The 20,511-nt window shown below is 42.7% G+C and overlaps 1 protein-coding gene across 12 annotated transcripts; it reads left to right on the top strand.

Annotated features, from left to right (window-relative positions):
• The first annotated feature begins 812 nt into the window (after positions 1–812).
• LOC139665924 (Wilms tumor protein homolog) lies at positions 813–20,288 on the top strand. Of its 12 annotated transcripts, none has more exons than XM_071544976.1 (11): positions 813–1,142; positions 1,251–1,329; positions 6,072–6,194; positions 7,395–7,497; positions 11,162–11,245; positions 14,543–14,575; positions 15,271–15,340; positions 18,055–18,199; positions 19,087–19,176; positions 19,617–19,700; positions 20,167–20,288. In XM_071544976.1, the coding sequence occupies exons 1-11, from the start codon at positions 813–815 to the stop codon at positions 20,286–20,288; spliced, it is 1,263 nt and encodes a 420-aa protein (XP_071401077.1). The 12 variants fall into 12 exon arrangements, with proteins under 12 accessions (XP_071401077.1, XP_071401076.1, XP_071401072.1 ...); XM_071544975.1 differs by having other exon boundaries at positions 19,617–19,709; XM_071544971.1 differs by lacking the exon at positions 14,543–14,575 and adding an exon at positions 1,208–1,220 and having other exon boundaries at positions 813–1,156; positions 15,241–15,340; positions 19,617–19,709.
• Positions 20,289–20,511: the final 223 nt, after the last annotated feature.

The following is a 20,511-nucleotide window of genomic DNA, read 5'->3' as shown; positions in this document are numbered from 1 at the left end:
ATATAAGAAATAACCACTTCTTTTTTTATTTCAGTCATTGCATGAAGCCAGAATTTTTTTTTTTTTTTTTTTTTTAAATGTGTGTGAGTGTGTGTGTGCGTGCGTATGTGTGGACTGTTCAATGTACAGTAAATGAATGAAGTCAGAGCAACTCCTATCCTTCATCACCTCCTGACTCCACCCCCCACCCCCTCTCTCTCTCTCTCTCTCTCTCTCTCTCTCACACACACACACACACACACAGCATGGAGGGAAAAGAGGGCTACTCCTCCTCACTCCTCCACTCCTCTTTCTCCATTCACAGAGAAAGCCTCTGGACAGAAAGCTCTCCCCTCCTTGAATGGACTACATCTCCATCTCTCCGAGCCCAAACCCGCTTTTACTTCTGTCCCGGACGGGGGGGGAAAAGTGAAGACTGCAGCTGGTCATCGTGTCGTTTTAATGATGAATGTCTGATTTTTGCTCTTTTTTTTTTTCTGCTGCTCGTGATTTTCTTTCCCCCTGCCGAGAAAAGCTGTGACTTTGCCGTTTTCGACATGAAGTTTTCTTGGACTTAAGGAGATTCCAGAGCGGCCCGGGAGGCTGCAGGGTGTCGTAAACAACAGGCAGAAGAACCAGAGGAAAACTCCTGAAAGAGAGAGAGAGAGAGAGAGAGAGAGAGAGAGAGGAAACCCTGACTTTGCTCTGAGTTTGGATTCAGAGGGTGGAGGCTGTTTTGGACAGAAAGGCGGATAGACAGACACAAAAGCAGAGAGGTAGACAGGTAGAAAGGTAGAAAACCCAAGCAGATTTTCCTCTTCCCGGTTTTTCCCATGATGAGTTCGGACGTCCGCGACCTCAACTCCCTGCTGCCCCCCCTCCCGGCGGGCCCCAGCCCCGGCTGCCCGGCGCTGCCCGTCAGCACGGCCCCCCAGTGGGCGCCCGTCCTGGACTTCCACCCGGCCGCCTCCCCGTACTCGTCCCTGGCGGCGCCCCACGCCCCCCTGGGGCCGCACTCCTTCATCAAGCAGGAGCCGAGCTGGGGGGGCCCCGGGGACCCGCACCACCACGACGCCGACCCCCACTGCGGCCTGAGCGCCTTCACCGTCCACTTCTCGGGCCAGTTCACCGGCACGGGGGCCTGCCGGTACGGGGCGTTCGGGGCGCCCCCTCCTCCGCCGCCGCCCCCCCCTCCGCCGCCGCCTCCCCCGCCGCCGCCCTCCACGAGCCAGCCGCCCTCGGTCGCCGCCGCCCACCACCTCCACCACCAGCCGCCGCCCAGGATGTTCAGCAACCCGCCGTACCTGACCGGCTGCATGGACACACAGTCTGCAGCCAGGGCCCAGACAGGTAGAGATGGAGGAGAGTGTGTGTGTGTGTGTGTGTGTGTGTGTGTGTGTGTGTGTGAGTGTGTGTGTGAGTGAGACAAAACTATCACCGCCCCAAGTTCTGTACTGGGGTTTTACTTTACTCATCTCATACACCCTCCTTCCTTTTCAGAAAGCTTCATTCGTTTCAGGTCAAACATACGCACATCATCAAGTTTTCTAGCTGCTGAGCTGAAAAAAGTTAAAAAAGAGGGTGGAACTTGCACACTAGTTCATGCTCCCGAGGCTCTTTATGCAGAAAACAACAAGGTTTCGAACCCCTGCAGGCACTTCGTCAGGTAGCTGTTAGGTTCAGATGGTGATGGCAAAATTCCCTTGCCCAGGCGAATTAAATAATCTCTGTAGAAGCAGGAGGAACCGCGGCTTACTTTATTTGACTGTGTATGAGTATGTGCAGAGGTCAAGTGGAGGGCAAGAAACCAACTAAACTCACTTTACCCTCTGTTTTCATCTGACGTAACTCTTTCTCATGTAAATTCACAGCACAGTAAGTAGCATCCAACTGATAGGCTATAAACTATATGAGGATATGGCCTTTTAAGGAAGAAGAGAATAACTTTATACTTTTCTGAAAATATGATTTAATTTGGTTTATATTGGTGGTTGTTTGCCTTATGACGATCACCGACTGGGGTTCAGAGGTCACCACTACACCACTGAGATATATAGGCTCATAAGCAGAGAGACCTTTTCTAATATAGAAAGATGATCCAGCTTGTACAGGGATGTGGGCCTAGACAGCTGAGCAGTTAGGATTCCAGGCATAGTCAACAATGTTTGTACAAATATGATAACAGAGTGCTTTTTGCATAAAGGTAGAGACAGACCCAATTCATAGTTGAAGACACAAGTAGCTAAATTACTGCAGCAGTGCATGGGTCATGCTGGTGAACTTGTTTTGACCCTGAAAACTGCTTCTCCGTGCTTTAAGTCAGAGTCACTTTGACACATTGTGAGCTTTGTAAGGTTCTATCTGACTTTTTTTCAAATCAAAATTGAGCTTTCCGCATATTCACGATCTTCGAATGTTACTTTATGCTTGTGTGGTGTTATTTTCTTTTACACAGAACCTTTTGAAGTTAGATATTTTAAAAGATAGAAAGTACATAACAGTTTTACCAGCTGGTTTGCCAAATGTTTGATGCTCAGTATCTTATCTGGAGCTGCACTCCACCCAGATAGAACCTTATGATTAGGACTTTAATGAAGCTGCCCTTTCAGGGTGGTGGGAAACAGTTGGATCTATCAGGACCGCAGCCAAGTCTAAGCTTCATTTTTGACCCTATGAAGTGTACTGTCTGTGTTGAAGAAGGTGAATGCTAAACAATGGGCCTTCAATAGGTGATTAAAGTACTGTAGCTGCTAAGCCTCTTTACAGTAATGATGCTAAAATATCAGTCAAAATGTTACACTATTTATAATTTGCTTGTGGAATTCATAAGTATTGGTATATAATGCTGCTGAATTATTTTTGCTACAGCTGATAGAAATTAAATACTTAATATGCATAAAATATATGAATGAGGTGACGTAAATTTGTCACAGCTAGATGAACTGGATGTTTTGTCAGTCCAGTCCTAATTAAAAGTTATGGACTATGACACATTCATTTCCATAATTTTTCATTTCAGACATTAGGGGAATGTCTTTGTTTTCTCTCACATCGTTGAGTTTTCCTTGTTTGTCTAGTTAGGTGTTGTTTTTACCTACAGTCTTAAAATAACACAAATAAGCTTCACTTTCTTTATTGTGAATTGCTTTTTGATAATTTACTGCCTAAAATTATGAATATTTCAGTGAAAATCATCAGACATGTTGGTTTTATTTGTTACTTCATATCAAACTTTTCTAAAGATTTTTAATCTCAATGAGGCCTTTTCTACTTAAATAAAGGTTAAATAAAAAATAAAAATAAATAGAATGGTTTTAACGAGGTATTGAGCTAGACAGAAACATTGAGTTTGAGTGAAAATGAAAATTATTTTGTAGAATATTAGCAATTGAAATCTATTGCATTTATTCTATTCTAATTTAATTTAATGTATATTCCCTTTTCCTCTATTTAATCAATTATGAACAGCACCTCCAACATCACCTTATAAAATCTCCTTATAAAACATCTCTGCACTGCATGAAAACTATTGACTTTTGTGTTTTAAAAATAATTTTAAGCTTTGTTAGACAATTTGCAGCAGAGAGCCACAAGGAAAGAAATGTGACAAAGGTGACGACTGGGATTCAAACCCCCGATGTCACCGGTACACAGCAGGTTAAACAGCAGGGGGGCTTGTACTCTCTTCTCCTTCACATTCTCACCTAATCCCTCTGCGTTTACATCTGGGGATCGGTTGGAAAAAAAGGGTCGTTAGTAATAACACGCTTATCAAGCAGATCATTGAGGAATAACATGATAATCAAAGCGCTGAACCCGCCTCTAACCTCCTTTATCTGCTCCCTGCTGTGGCTGGATGAGCAGAGACAAACAAACAGAGCTGCGGGCTGAAGGCACACAGGGAGGCTGATAGCAGCACAGACAGGACAGGGTCACATGGAGTTAACTTCTACTGACACTGCAGCAAAAATATGCAGTACGCAAGAGGTAGTGATTTAATATTTCTAATAGATTTCCTCTTCATCCCACCTGAAATTCTTCATGTTAAACTTTAAGCCCGTTATGAGCGGAAGTTATCAAACAAATTGAAATTTCAGTAAGATTCATTTTCATTTGACTTTTCAATTTAGCTTCACATTGCATCAGGTTTTCTCAGTTAAACAGCCTCTACTGTGCATTTTCTTCAAAACACTTATCAGTAAACTGTTCCGGTAGCCAGACTGATGACCTGTTGACTAAAACAGGACTTAAAAAGTTCTCATCTAGTCCTTGCCCTTGGACATGCAGATACAGTCCCAGTCTCTGTGAAGCTGTCGAGCGTGTATAATTTAATACAAGCATAAATATGCAACTGTCAGGGCGCAAAACGAAATGAAAGAGAGTCAAAGGAAGAAAGAGAGAGAAAGAAACGAGATTAAATGAAATTATAGCACATGCAAAAAAGAATGAAGAAGAATGAAATTTTCCTCAGGTTCAGTACATTTAGCAGCGTCGTACATGGACAAAAAATTGAAATTGAAAATTGAAATTCTAAGCTTCAAATATTTAAACAAGGCTGAAATTCACTTTGTGAGCGGGAAACAAAGACTTTGGGTATTTCCAGACTTTGGGTTTTCCAGTTGAATACCAATTGACCTCATCGCTTGTCACCTCAGTGCTGGACTTCAAGGCAAGAACAGTATCACCCTGCGCACACACACACACACACACACACACATACACACACAAAAGTCAGTCAGGGGTGAGTGGAAGACGAATGGAGACGTTTAATGAGTTTTTTTTGTCTCTCCCTCCTCCCCACTGCTCTCACCCACCGGTCCACCTAGTGAAGTCAGGGAAAGTGGTGCATTGTAATTAATGAAGCATGGATGCGTGAGTGTGTGTGTGTTTGTGTGTGCGTGTGTGTGTGTGTGTGTGTGTATTCGTGCGTGTGTGTGTGATTTATGGGAGTGTGTTGTACCCCAGGTCAGTCTAAGTCATGACTCAGGCCTGGTCGGGGGTGTCAGGCACACATCCAGTCTCCCCCTAACAACAGCACTTCGTTTTCACTCTCCTCCCTCAGTGTGTGTGTGTGTGTGTGTGTGTGTGTGTGTGTGTGTGTGTGTGTGTACTGTGCAGATACGTGTGTGTATTGTGTGTAAAAGAGAAAGAGAGAAGCCTGTTATCATCATGTTGCTTACAGTAATAAAGCCAATGGAAATAAATATTTTTTCCCCCCTATAAAATTTAATTAAGTATTGTCTTTCTATTGTCTTTCTATTGGGTTTTTGGTGTGTTTGTTACTGAGCTTATCCCTATATTTCAATAAAATTACACACTGTCTCTGTATAGCTGAAACTATAAGGATGCTCCAAACACTAAAAGAGTTTTATTCCAAAATGAGATATCCACCATTTGAAAAACATTACAAAGTTGCAAATTGATAGCGAACAAAATTAAAATAAATGATGTTACTTTTTAATGACAGTAGTTAAATTAAGACCTTGGTTGACAAAATGCGAACACTTTTACAGACTGAATTCTCTACATTTTAGAGACATTGAATGATCAATTTAAGGGGATCAATCTTTGTTACAAAATGACCAACACTAAAATTGAACAGATTCAGTTTTAAAAAAAAAGGTCTATTAACTAATATTGCTGCTTTTGAATGTGACTTACTGTGACACATTTGGGGTCTCAACCCACAGTTTGAGAAACACTAGTTTAAAGACTGATAGTGTTGTTTAAAAAAATGGGTTCTTTTCTTTTTCATTGCAGTCTTTATATTTCTGTCTAGCTCCATGTTTAGATTTGTGCTGTTTTCTGCTGATCTGTTCAGCTGTGACTTCACTTGTAATATTTTTAAATCATAATTTTGATATAACTTGATTCTGTACTTCCTGTTCAGCATGGAGAAAGTAATGGATTACACATAATGGCATTACATTAATCTGGTTACAATAAAGTAGTAACTGTATCCATTGCACCGTTTGCAAGATTATGGACACTAACATCATTTTATACATCTTGCACTGTTTTTAATGGTTGTATATAATGATGATAATACCCTTGCTGTGACTGTGTGTATTCACTGCTGTGCTGTGCTGCAGGTTACGGCGCGGTCGCGATCGACGGGCCCGGCGGCTACGCTCACACTCCTACACACCACAGCTCCCAGTTCCCCAACCACTCCTTCAAACATGAGGACGCTTTAACTCAGCAGAGCACTATGGGTAAATATCACCTTTACTCTCACTGTGTGTGTGTGTGTGGTTGACTATGTTGACGTGTGGGTTTTTGACACATGTATCCTAAGCTGCTGTCATTTTTGTCCCTCTAGAGAACCCGTAAGAGTTTCACTGGTGACAAAATTTTCAATCAGAACTCATTTTTCCTAATGCTTGAAACCATGCATTGTTAGATACGGATCCTCTATGTAAACCCCTTTTTTTGAGACAGTCCTATGTAAAGGTTTTGAGTCTAACCATGCAGGTTTTCAGGCAATTTCTAAAAATGTTTCAAATCTAAACCATTTTAAGCAAATACCCCTTTAGAACTGAGGTTTTCAAAGCTTTATTCAAAACTAATTTGACCAACTTTTGTTCAAAATCAGTACAAACATATTGCACATATTTGGAAAAGTCTTTGTCTATAGCGTTACTGCTTTGGACCCAATTTTTTCCTGAAAGTTGGGTACCTATTTTCATCTTTCCTTAGTCTTTGAAAAACAATACACCAGAGCTTTCCAATGAGAAAAAAAAGCAGATCTGGTTTTTAAAATACTGTATGCATACACAGCTGCGTCTGCGTGTCAGCTCCGTGCCCCTCACCTTGGGACCGCCCTGTCCCTTATCCCGACGTCTCCGCGGTGACCTCGCTCCTCGGAAGTATAAATCAGCCACATCCTGACTCACAACTCCCTCAGCCCTGCTTTCATCCGCCCACCTATCCCTTTAATCCCTCCGCTGCCCGTGTTATTGGTAAATATTTAGCTGTATGTGCTGTTTTTTTACGAAGCCGCCGCTGTAAATTTCTGGCTATTTTTTTTTTTTTTTTTTTTTTACGGCAAAGATAACTGGGAGAATCGGAGCTGAGAGGCGTTTTGGAATGTGGAGAAATTATCCAGGGAGCCATTCGCTATATCGGGGTAGAAGGGAGAGAGAGAGAAACACTAAGCGTAGGTCTTTTATTTGTAGTAGAAGCTGGAGAGAAAAAGGGAGAAAAATAAGAGAGAGAGGGGGAATAGTTTAAAAGGAGATGAGAGATGGGAAAAGTTCAACTGATGATGTTCATGGATGATATTGCCATCTTCTTCCATCTGCGTCTCCATCTTCTGTTTGCTTGTGTGTGTAAATGTGCAAATGCATTCGTATATGTGTACTTATGCACCTGTGTGTGTGTGTGTGTGTGTGTGTGTGTGTGTGTGTGTGTAGCAGAGCAGCAGTATCCCGTCCCCCCTCCTGTCTACGGATGCCACACACCTTCAGACAGCTGCACAGGCAGCCAAGCTCTGCTACTGAGGAACCCCTACAACAGGTAACACACACACACACACACACACACACACACACACACACACACACATTTAGACATGCACTCTAACACAATTGTGCACTCTCTCTCCTGTCTATCTCTGTGCAACATCTACTTTTGCTGTAAACAAACAGCAACAATTAAACCTGAAATCGGATTGGAAATATTTCAAACACCTATTGTTGATTGTTTCATGTCAAATATAGTGAACAACAGCAGTTCAGTGAAAGGCAGCCAGGATATAGTTCTGAACAGGATGTTCACCTTCAGGACAGGTCTGTCTGCCTTTGTGGCTTCCTTTATGTTTTGTTCTTCTTCCTCTCTCTGTGTACTTGGACAAAAACGGCCAAGGCTGGATTCACAAAGACAGCAAAAATCTAAATCTCCACATGGATTCTTGTTGTTTTCCTGTTAACGGGTTAAAAATCCGAATTTCCGTTCCCGCGCGAATGCAAATGACTTGCTTTCTGATGGACGGACACCTCGAAAAGTCACGGTGCCACTGAGCACGCCCAGTGGCTCCAGGAAGAAGGAAGTGAAGCAACAGTGGCAGGAAGCTCTCCTGAATGAGACCGGCTTGATTTACTGACGGGAAAGGATTAAAAATAAAAACCACACTGAACATCCAAGTTATTCTACTCGCTACTGACTTTCTACAGAACTAAGCCAGCCAGTCGTTATTATTTTACTATTTTTAAAACCGCTGATTATTTCCTTTGGCACGACGTGTATTTTCTTCCAAAACAGACGACAGGCCTGTAGAGTAAAAGCCTTCTAAAATGATTCCGGGGTGACTTCTAGGAGATTTTCTCCTATCTACCATTGACATAAGGTAGGCCCGGGTTCAAGCCCCTGTGACAGCAAGCATCCGCCCTGCTGCAGTGTCCTTGAGCCGGATAGTGACTCCCTACCAGCCTGAGGAGCGCTGTTCTGTAGCTGACCCCGGAGCTCTGACCTCCCTGTCAAGGGGGGACGCAAAATGATAGTAAATCCCCCAAAAAGCTGTTGAGCAGATACAGTAGTAGGTACGGAGGCTCTGGCAGTCTGAATATATAAAAGCTGTCATGAGGAGCAGGACAGAGTTCAGCAAAGCCAAGATAAACTCACTGCTGGTGACTCGACTCCAACCAGCGGTGAATTCCTACAGAGGGGGGGAGCGGAGGATAGAGCAGCTTGGCATCATGGGAATTTGTAGGAAAGCATTCGAAACAATCTACACAACAATCAGTCACATTTTGTCTCTGTTAGAGCGACATTTTGCAGGTGAACTCCACTTCCAAACTGTTTCTATTGGTACTGGTGGAAAACTGGACTCTATGGCTGTTTTTCCTAATCCTACAATAAATAAGCCTGTAGGCTAGCTATGCGAACCATTTGAGCAGGTTTACTATACTATAATACTATACTTACTATAATATTACTTTTTAAAACATTACTTTTTAAAGAATTACATAGCATTATGATGAAGAATCAATAAAAATATAAAGAATTATGTTTTTTAAAATGATGGTTTATACACACACTTATTTTCATGAAACAATAGAAAAAAGATGTTTTCCAAAGCGATATCATCTGGCGTTTGCTTGCTTGCAGTATGATACAGTAAGATATAACAACAGGATTTTCTATTAACCAAACATCTAACTAATGAATTCTTCCCTGAACCCGACTGGGAGAAACCGCATGTGACAAAAATCCCCATATAGGAGATCCATCACTACAAGGAGATTGTACACGCATTTCATAAACAATCCTAGTCAATCGTGTACAATTTTTCATCCCGCGATTACAATAATGAGAACGTTTTGAGGAGTCCGTCCAAACTGTTTGCTAGTTCGCATGTTTCTAAATGAGCTGACATTCCTCCCATGCCTCTGACATGGTGTTTTCCCGCGGCGGGGGAACAGAAAGAATCTAAATACCGGAGCAGGGCTTGATAGTGATGTTGGGGTGGGGTGGGGAGGGGGGGGTTAGTGGACACCGGCTGTCCTGGAAGTCTCCGTCTGAGGGTTCCTCTCTGTCATAAACAGAACTGATATCTGCTTACACACACACACACACACACACACACACACACACACAGGGCTGGGAAGGCTCATATGAGTTGGGTCAGTCCTCTAATCTCGCAGCCTGGTACCAACAGGACTGTATTTACTCTGCGGGCCGTCAGCTTGGCCGGCTGGAGCAACATGAAATAAAAACACACGGAGGTCTTATCAATCCAGAGAGAGAGAGAGAGAGAGAGAGAGAGAGAGAGAGAAACCCAAGAGACAGTATAAGACTATCCCTCTCAAAGTATTCACGTGCAATATGGAGTGTAAAGACACAGACAGACCCTAAATACGGCAGCAGCAGATTCTAAAGAGTTAGTTCCTCTGTGTTTTATCAATCAATGGACTTCCAATTAAACTTACTCAATTTCAGCTTTGACAAAAGTCAGTTTTTAAGCCTGTGACAAACCTGACAACTCACTGCTAAAGATCCAGGCTCACCCAGTGTGTTTACAGTACATGCACCTCAGTTTCCCAAAAGAGAGTATGATGAATCATTCGTCATACTCAAGCATTGCTGCATCATTTGCTCAAGCTGTTTTCCAGACTATGGGAAAGCTGAGTCAGGCAAACACTAGCTGGGATACAGACGCACGTAGACACATTAGCCCATTTTCTAGTTTTCCCAGTGGGCCGGTTGACCTGTTGTGGTGTTTCTGCTCTGCTCTTCCCAGAGATCAGCTGTCAATCAAACAGCGTGTCCAGCACTGTGACGTCTTTCTCCTTGGATTTTCTGTCGATGCAGTTTGAGTTTCTCTTGTCTTTGTCTGTTCAGCCATGGTGGCTCTCACTGCTCATGCTAACTACCCAGTTCTTCTTCTTCTCTTTATTCCAAACAAACCGCTATTGGTGCTGCTGGAAACGATTTTTCCCAGGAAAGAGCTACCAGAGAACAGCAAATGTAAAAAACGTTCATGAACTGGATATACGTTGAATCACTGTTGTGTCACATAAATCAGCGATAGAGAGTACAAAAATGGACATTGATTTATATGAAAATGTCGCGGACTATCACTTTAAATGCTCGACCTCCATTCAAACCATTTTTCACTCACCACAAATACCATTTGTGCTCTGCTGGCTCCTTGCCCCTGCTATACTGTAAAATAATAGCTGTGTAATGAGCAGGGTACCAGGCACCACATCCACCCCATCCAGACTGCTGCGATCCTGCAGGTGGTATGATAGAGGGGGCTGGGGTGTTAGGGGGCGGGAGCTATAAATCCAGTGTGTGTGTGTGTGTGTGTGTGTGTGTGCAGATTTGTGGTAGTGTATTAAATCACATGGCAGGTCTAAATAATGATTCTGGAGTCTGCTGTGTTTAATAAAAGATGACTGTTATGGGGGAATTTTGCTTTCTTGGTGTCTGTCTGAGGCACATTCTTTAACCGGTTACCTCAACTCCACCTGCAACTGTGTGTGTGTGTGTGTGTGTGTGTGTGTGTGTGTGCGTTAGCTTTTTTCACGAGAGTGCTTCTACTGAGGATACACAAAGGGAAAGACAACCAAGCAAACACACACACACACACGGCACTGCTATCGAACTCCTAGTAAAGAGTTACAGTACATGGCACGGCTCATGAGCTTTTCTTCTACATTTTGTCTTTCCTCCACAGCGGAGACAATTTATATCAAATGGCCTCTCAGTTGGAGTGTATGGCATGGAACCCTGTCAATTCGCTGGCATCCACCATAAAGAGGTAGGAACTCATCTCTCACATTTGTTAAAATTGGCAGTGGTTGGTCAAATAGCTCAGACACCAGAGAGGTAGTTCTGGTGAGGCTTTTTCTCATTTCTCATCTCATCATGATATTTTTGGGCCTGGCAGCTTCCGTGCTTAAAGGACTAGGTTTTTGGGAGTGTGGCCCATTGGTCACCTTATATGTGACGAAAGGATTGGCACCAAAATCATCTCTGTGTCTCTGGTAGATAGCTCTGTCCGGTGTGCATGCTAACGCTGTAGCATACAGTATGGTAAGTAATCCTAGGTGACTAGCATTATCCAAAAAGTGAGAAAATGAGAAGTTGTAGCAGCTCTAAGACTGGAGGTTGTTCATTTTAATGATGCATGTAAACCTGTCAGGTTAAAGTATTGGTAAAACAGACATAAAATTAGACCAAAAAAAGGCACTTCAAGTGGTAGAAGATCTCTCTTCCCACAAGTCTTTGAGCGTAATTTGTTTTGTTTACACAGCAAGTGAGCAAAGTTAGCCAGACAGCTAACGTTTTAGCGCGGTTGATTCATAAAGGACTTCAGTAATGATGAAGAATAAGATTTTGTTTTCAGAAGTTATGAATCTGTAGGCAAAAAAAACAACTTAACATACTGTATGCTAAAGCATTAGCATGTGCACCAGGCGGAGCGATCTACCAGAGACACAGAGATGATTTTGGTGCCAATCCCCTTGTCAAATATTGGGTAAGATGACCAATGGGCCAAACTCCCAAAAAGTTACAGTCCTGTAATTAGCTGAAGAATTGTATTGTGGGTATCCTGCTGGATCGGTATACCAGCTACATTTTCAAATTGTGCCATATGACATCCCATTTCACCATCAAATTAAAGCAGAAACACCTCCAGAAACAGAGGAAATAATCACTGTAGTGTCAGCGTTCACTAAGCAGGCAGCGCTACAGCCACCATTAAGAGGTATGTAATGTATGTCATCATGACCTGCATAGCTGCATGCTGGCCAGCGTCTGCGTCAGCTCACAAATACCTTTCTGCTCCGAGCCAACAAGCATTCATCATAGTTACAGATGAATGTGTGTGCGTCTGATAAAGATTGCTAATGTGCACAAAGGGGTGGTAGCGAGAGGGAACGGGTATGTTTTAGGTGTGTGTGTGTGTCTGTGCATGCAAGTGTCTGTATGCGGGGGCGGTGGACTCAGGTTCATTAAATCAGATATCTGAGCATTGTTGGGCCCGGTGATTTAGGGGCCTGCTAGGGGTCTGTCTGTGGTACACATCATTACTCACTTCAGTGATCGGAGAGCCAAAAATGCTTTCAATCACACACGCGCGCGCACACACACACACACACACGCGCACGATTTTCAAAGTCTTCTGGCAAACAGAGAGTTGTGTGCATGTTTTCTTATACAGAAGCACTCGTTCACTCTACCTACTTTACTCTTTCTGTGTTAGAATTCTGAGCTCCTGACTTTATTCTCAGAACTCTGACTTTATTATCAGAATTCTGGGATTAATCTCAGATCTATTTTATAAGGACAGATAGGTGCAACAGCTGTATCAGAGCACTTTTTTTTTTATTAACCAAGCAAGTCAATTGAGAACAAATTCTTCTTGAGCTTGTCAAGAAGCAAAATCCTCTTGAGTGGCAGTGGTTGGGATTAAAATAAATTAAACAAAATAAAATACAAAAATATAAAACACATCTTTATGAAATAACATACAAATATATAAAATAAAATGAAATAAAATAAAGATAGGGCGAGATAGGACACAGGCAAGGCAACAACAGTCAGAACTACAGACGAATCTTCAGAGAACACACACATTTCATGGTGTTTGTGTTTAGTTGGCCTTGCTCAGCGGCACGTCAGCCAGCCTGCCTCTTCTGACTGTGTTTCTATTTCTTTCTCATCGGCTTGACCGCTCTCTCCGTTGTGCTTTCTCTGTAAATGAGGGGGAGTGGGAGAAGTAAGGGGGAGGTGGAGGGGAGTAGTAAAGCAAAAGACGAGGAGCAGAAAGGAAAGGAAGGAGGAGGAGGAGCAGGGAGCGAGCAAGGGGACAAGGAGACAAAGAGGAACGGGGCTAGGAGGAGGAGGAGAATAGAGGAGAGGAAGAGGAGATGGAGAGTCCGCTTTGAGCCTGTAGTTTTTTTGTTTCCAGTCGACATGCCAGGTTAGATAAGGGTTGAAACGCTGAATGGAGGAAAGAATGAATGAATAAGTACCAAAACAGGTAACAAACGTCCTGCAAACGAGTAAAGGAACATACTGTAGGAAGAAAAAAAATAAAAAATTCCAAACAGATTTACACCCTGTCTAGCGCTGACGCAGCTTCCAGCGCTCTCCTCCTGTCCTCCTGTCCTTGGGAGACGCGAGAGCAGACAAAGAGCACCTTATGACCGGCCCCGGCCATATACTGCGCGTTCACATTCCACGCGGCTACAGGATGCAAACTCCCATCCTCCTCGTTTGGTTAGATAGATTGAAATATAACACATTTTCAAAGACAAGAGCTTTTCTGTGTCCCGGCGCGTGTGTTATCATAAGGCGATAGGAGAGGCGAGCGGCGGCAGCTGCGCGGAACAGAGCGGGGTTTTGTTCTGCTCTGTAGCCCGGAGCGAGGCGCTGGGAGCCACTTGCGTGTTGCGTTGATATTAATGTTTCTTTATCAGCCGCGATGAATTCAGAGGCGTCTGGGGTGTTGGAAATGGCTGTGCTTGCGAGTTGAGAGTGCAGCATTGGATGATAGTATTATGTATGGGAATCGGTGTCATCTAATGGGAAAAGGTACATCTTGTGGTGTCTGACCAATGCTGGAACAGTTCCCAACAAACATTTAGACGTTGAATAGATGTTGATGATGTTGAAAACAGTGGGAAAATGAAAGTTGAGGAAACATCTGTAATCGTCCATAGCTGCTACCTGCATCTTGTGAAATCAGAACCTAAATATCTTTCTGATATCAGTTCTAAACAGTTTCCAAAGCTGTTTTAACATAATTTTTTTTACAGTGCTGTAATATCAAACAGTGAAAATTTTGTGCTTGTTTGAGTTGATGTTGAACTTGGCCACTTCTTGCACAACTCCAGGGTTTATTAGGGTTTAATGTAGCCAGGTCAAAGATCAAATGCTAAGCTACCCGTACACAAAAACATAGACATGCATACACACACACACACACACACACACACACACACAGTCCCTCTTACATCTCTCCTCCAGCCTCCTCTCTACAGGGTTTAGCTGGATAAATGGCACTCTGACAGAGCAATTTGCCCCAGTACATCAAGACAAGTTACAGCTCCGCTGTCGGCTCTGACCCGTCAAGCGGTCGGTCTGTGTTTTGCGTTATGGGGGGAGGGATTTCCCTGCTCGCCAACGGGACAAAGTGAACATGAGTGAATAATGATGCTTTCATGACCCTACCTGCACACAGTATGCTCAGCCAAACAGCATTTTATGCTGTATATTCCATCAAGTATGTATTTATATGTACTGTACGTCTATATAGCACTGAATCATGTTCTTGCATCTTATTTTATTATATTTTTTAGATGTTTTAATGATTGATTTGCCTGTGCTGGATACTTTATGTTCATCCTATTTGGCACCAATCCACATGGAAAGTGTCCTTTTACATGTAGACGAACTAGGCCAAATTTCATTTTTCTGTTTCCAAGAGGAATTAAGCAGCACGGCAAATGTTTCAGTACTGATGAGTGTTGATCTTTCAGTGATAATTATTTAGAGTTGACAAGTGTTGATTGGAGACGTGTTCTCTCATAGAGCTGATATGGCTCTGGAGTAGCTGTCCAAAACTATTATAATGTGTTAAATTAACTCTGACAGTGTTGATTTTTACACTCAGAGTTAAATTAACACTGACATTTCTGCTGTGAATACATGAACAAATTTTTCTCTCCCTTTGTCTGACTCACTCTTCCTATTACTCTCTCTCTCTCTCTCTCTCTCTCTCTCTCCCTCCCTTTGCATTGGCAGCCATGCAGCAGGCTATGAGAGTGACCCCAGCACCCCCATGGTGTACAGCTGTAGCACACAGTACCGCATACACACACATGGAGTCTTCAGGGGAATACAGGTAAGACTCACTACTACTACTACTACTGCAGCATCCGGTGTCTGTAATTTAAATATGAATGACCAACTTCCAATGAGTGTTTTTGGATATATGCATTTGTGATTTTTTTCTTCTCTTCTTTAAGAGTCAGGTCAGTCAGTGGTGAGACAAGTCATGTCTGTTCTTCATTGAGGAGTATCTAATTAATAAAAGGAATTAAAAGTTATATTATTACAAAAAATTTGCTTTAACTATGAATCTCAACGCCTTAGCTGTGAATTCTCCCACAACTCCCACAATCCTCTTCAAATATTCTTAAAGACGTGTATGTCATCACCATGAATGCGCTGCGGGACTGAACAGAATCCATACTTGTCGTTTTGGTTTTTTTGGGGGGGGGGTTTTCAAGCTGCACTCCGAGTCTGCAGAGGTCGTCTTTAGGTCACACAGCCCTTCTGTCTGCACACACATACACTTTCCTTATGTGCTTAGGGTCAGGATCAGGACACACACACAAATATACACACACACTTGCATACGTTAACTTGCATGCACATAGAAACACACGCAAAAGCCTTGGTCAGTGTTTCCTAGCCAACGCTGGATGAGAAAAGCATTAATGAAAAGAGAAAAAGAAGAACAGGTTTGTTTTTTTTTAAATGAGTGGAGGAAAGGAGATGAGGACAAGAGTGGAGCCTGATGCAATGAGCAGGCTATGTGAAGAGGAAATACTGATCTGTAGCAGAGCCGAGATTTACAAACACACACACACACACACACACACTCACACACACGCAAATGCCCACGCACACACATACGCACACGCATATACACACATTTTTAAAAGGCAGCTCAAAAGGCCAAGAGGAATCTTTTTCCACAAATCCATTAGCAGTAAAGAAACACACACACACACACACACACACAGTGGTACGCTGGGTAAAGATACAGTTTCCATTCGAGGATCAGCATGTTAATAAATCATTAGATTTTAATTATTGTCTGTCAGCAGCTCTAAAGGACAGAGAGCAGAGATTCTCCAGACCTGCTCTTAGTCCAGAACAGGACTTTTTGACATCCTTCTTTCTTTCTTTATTTCTTTTTCTTTCTTTTGGAGTCTGTTTGGTGCTTCACCCTGGTCTTTTTCATTTCTTCTTTTTTTTTTTTTTTTTTTTACTTTTTATAGAAATGGATTGCACAAAACACTCATAAGAGGTCTGGCTCAGTACAAAACACTAAAAAACCAAACAAGCTCTCCCACTTCTGCCTTTGAAAGTATAATTTATGAGCTGCAAAAATGTTTGATAACATATTGAGTAGCTGAGTGGTAGTTTGCTCCATAATTGTCATTACAGGTATTACGCCAATTAATACAGTATATAGCAATGGTTCATGAAAATCGGTTTACGACTAGCAATTAACAAAAAATATTAAACAGCTTTATTGAATACTCAATTATGATTGGCCAATGAACAGACCGCTGTTTCACATTTAGTCATATCACTCCGCAGTCAAGAAGTTCATTCCAACTTATTGATTTCTAATAAAATTTTTTGGGCGGAGGCTTGTAAGTACATCTGTACTTTCTCTGGCCTTACATCGATTCAATGATCAAAATCAGGTCACAAAGGCCCTTCTTTTCCTGACTTTACACTGTCACCTTTTACTGTTTCAGGATTATTTGTGATTTTAGGTTGAACGTGTCAGTCTGATTTACACCACATATCACTGTCAACACCCTAACCCAGTCTATCCCTCCTCCAGTGTGTAACTGCTCTAATTTACTTATCAATAGCCGCTAACAGTACTAATTACAACACGGCTGACCTCTGAATCTCTGGGGTCATTATACTAAACACCGAGGAAATGAAGAACAGATGGCTGTAGAGAGATGGGGGGGGAGGGGGGGGGGGTTAAAAGGGGCGTGGAGTTAGGGAGGGAGGAGGGAGACTAGTGCAGATAAAGAGGAAAGAGAAGAGGGATGGAAGGGAGGAAGTGATGGAGGACGAGGGTTATGGGTGAAGTGAGGGGAACGGGGAACTATGCATCCCAGCCCAACAAACATGCAGTCAACCCACACAAGCACAAAATTTTAATAATATGATATTATGGCACAGTAAAAAAAAATATATTAGAACAGCTTTGTGAATTGTTTTGAACGGATATCAGAAAGATATTTAGGTCTTAAACATTTTACATTTTGTGTGTTGACAGTCATATGTGAGTGTCATCATGGCTGAAAACATGACAAAATACAAAAGTGATGATTAGATTTAGTCTATAGGGGACGATCTAAAAGCACATGGTTTGGATTGGAGCCTACGACCATGTAAGCCGCTAATGTGTTTTTTCCTCTTATTTTCTTGCCTCTCCTCCAAGTGTATCTGCAGTGAGCAGTGTGGATCTAATGGGGGGCTCTGGAAGGGGGTCTGTCTAAAAGGCGTGACTAACAGCTCCCTCTGGACTACAGGCCGTCTGGGGGTCATTTTACTACTAATTCTCATCTAATGAATATATGACCGCTTTAATATAATGAGCCCCACAAGCCAGACAGATCACATCCACTTATTTACACACTGGACAGATTTAATCGCCTGTTATAATTATCTAAATTGCGATTTACTGGTTTAATTATTGATATCCACAGAGAATTATCTTTTTGTGTTAATTCATGCCTCGAGTGGATTATGTTTAAATGATTGTGTGTGTGTGTGTGTGTGTGTGTGTGCGTGCAGGATGTGCGGCGGGTGCCCGGCATCGCCCCGGCCATCGTGCGGTCAGAGAGCAGCGAGAAGCGTCCGTTCATGTGCGCCTACCCAGGATGCAACAAGCGCTACTTCAAGCTGTCTCACCTGCAGATGCACAGCCGCAAACACACAGGTGAAACCAGCACCGACACAATGGAACCAGTCCTGTAATAGGATATATACATATACCAGATTTATCTTGGGTGCTGCATGTAGCATTTTTAAACATCAATATATCACTGTCAAATTGATTGTGACACTTTTTACTGTAAACAAATGAGACCATGGTTGAGATGACTGGTAGCCTCTATCTCACACCAGTGGTATTGTTAGTGCTAGTGTTTCTCAAAATTAAGACTACATTTCCCATATATCCCCTCGCTTTCTGTCGTAATGAGGATGTTGCTTTCTTTAGTCAAAGGTTTTCTCTTCACTGAAGAGGATAAACACGTTGGAAGTGATTTTTCCATGCATGCTTTTGCCTCATAGACTCAGTTTAGAGAAATCAAGAAGGAAATTAAGGACTTTAGACCAGTGATTCTCAACCTTTTTCAGATCAAGGACCCCTAATTTAGTCCACATTAGAGCCACGGACCCCCATTTGATGAGATCTGAAAATATTTTTATCGTCAGATATGATTTTGTCCAGAATTCCATGACTATCTGTATTGTAGGTAGAGAGATAACAGAGAAACTATGACCAGAACAGTCATTCTTCTACATTTTCTAATTGGGTTAACTTCTTGTAAATGAAATAATGCCGAAGTTTAACAGTTCATCAATTTACTGGGGACCCCCTGGAACCCCCTCAAGGACCCCTAGTGGTCCCCGGACCCCACGTTGAGAATCTATGCTTTAGACTATTGTAATCTGTATATAGACATGAGCATATAGCACAATGATAGATCACAAGACTCTAGACTTCTCTTCTTGAGGGTATCATGCATGCATTATCTGTAATTATAGGAAAGGCATGTTAAGAAAAGCTGAATGTCTTCCTCCTCTCCTCTCTCTGTCCAGGAGAGAAACCGTACCAGTGTGACTTCACAGACTGCGGCCGGAGGTTTTCTCGCTCCGACCAGCTCAAAAGACACCAGAGGAGGCACACAGGTTCGCTTTTTCACATCTGCCTCTTTTGTCTTCCTTATTTTCACGGTCTCCTTTTGTTTCTTTTGCCCTCTCTCTCCTTGCCCTGCCTCGCTCTTCGCATGACATGTCATTTTGTGGACAGTACAGCCTTTTGAAGTACACACTTAACTGATCTCCCCTCAGATGTGTTCTTCTTAGTGCACACTTCTGAGCGTTCACTCTGAATGCTGAAGTTGCTAAACGCTGGGCATACTTTGGAATGGCTTCCCTGCAAGCCTCTGCTCTACTATATTTTTCTATCTCCCTCTGTGTGTGTGTGTGTGTGTGTATGTGTGTGTGTGTGACTGTACGGATGATCCTGAACGTGTTTTTGTGTGCATATGTGTGAGCTCGCACTTGTGTGTGCTGTGTGTGATTGTGAATGTGTGTTTTTGTGTGTGTGTGTGCATATATGTGTTTAGGAGTTAAACCCTTCCAATGCGAGACGTGTCAGAGAAAGTTCTCTCGGTCTGACCACCTTAAGACACACACCCGGACTCATACAGGTAAAACAAGTGCGTAAACTTTTATTTTTCCACATCTTCTTCATCTATTTGACTTTTAGATATATAGTATATCACATGTGATGCTATTATTGCCAAAGATGAGCGGTAGCATAATTTTACAGCATAGAGTTTTTCTAAAGGTGCTTATTCTTAGTCTTATGCCATTATTAAAATTTTAAGACAAATTTAAAGTCTATCTCATCTTCCCCTACAACTCATCACCAGCATAATGTTCTAACATTTCTCTCAATTTCTTTCTCTCTGTTCCAATCTTTTCCCTCCTCCCTTCCTCATCCTTTCCCTATTTATTTAATTATTACTCCATCTACCTTACATCTTCTCTTAATCCCCCCTTTCCTCTCTCCTACACTTTCTCCCCCTCTTGTCATTACTCGTTCCTCTTCCTCCCTCTATTCCTCTCCATCCCCTCTCTCTCTCTCTCTCCCTCCCTCCCTCCCTCCCTCAGGTGAGAAGCCATTTAACTGCCGGTGGCCGAACTGTCAGAAGAAGTTTGCCAGGTCTGACGAGTTGGTGCGACACCACAACATGCACCAGAGGAACCTCACCAAGCTTCAGCTGGCCATCTGAGGCTGCGTTCACCCTGTGTGACTGTTTTACATGTAAACATCTGAGTTACATCGGGGTTAAAACTCAGATTTTCTGCTTTTGGGTAAATCCAAAACTTCTTGCACCCCCCTCAAAAAACAGCCTCTAGGTTCCAGGGGAGTCCACTGTACAGGGAGGTCAAAGGTCATGGTCAGCTACAGCACAGGGCCCCTGGAACTTAGCGGCTCTTCCACTGATTGATTGC

This window comes from Centroberyx affinis, unplaced genomic scaffold, assembly GCF_046629955.1.
Source record: "Centroberyx affinis isolate AG114_WGS23_722 - 3 ecotype Tasmania unplaced genomic scaffold, CSIRO-AGI_Caff_v1 ptg004742l_1, whole genome shotgun sequence".
Lineage (NCBI taxonomy): Eukaryota > Metazoa > Chordata > Actinopteri > Beryciformes > Berycidae > Centroberyx > Centroberyx affinis.
Note: the sequence above shows the minus strand (reverse complement) of the source record. Positions and strands in the feature narration are given on the sequence as shown.

Coding starts and splice junctions, on each gene's coding strand:
- LOC139665924 (XM_071544967.1), top strand. CDS start 813: ATGATGAGTTCGGACGTCCGCGACCTCAACTCCCTGCTGCCCCCCCTC. Junction 18,200..19,086: donor GCACAGCCGCAAACACACAG/GTGAAACCAGCA, acceptor CTCTCTGTCCAG/GAGAGAAACCGTACCAGTGT. Junction 19,177..19,616: donor ACACCAGAGGAGGCACACAG/GTTCGCTTTTTC, acceptor ATATGTGTTTAG/GAGTTAAACCCTTCCAATGC.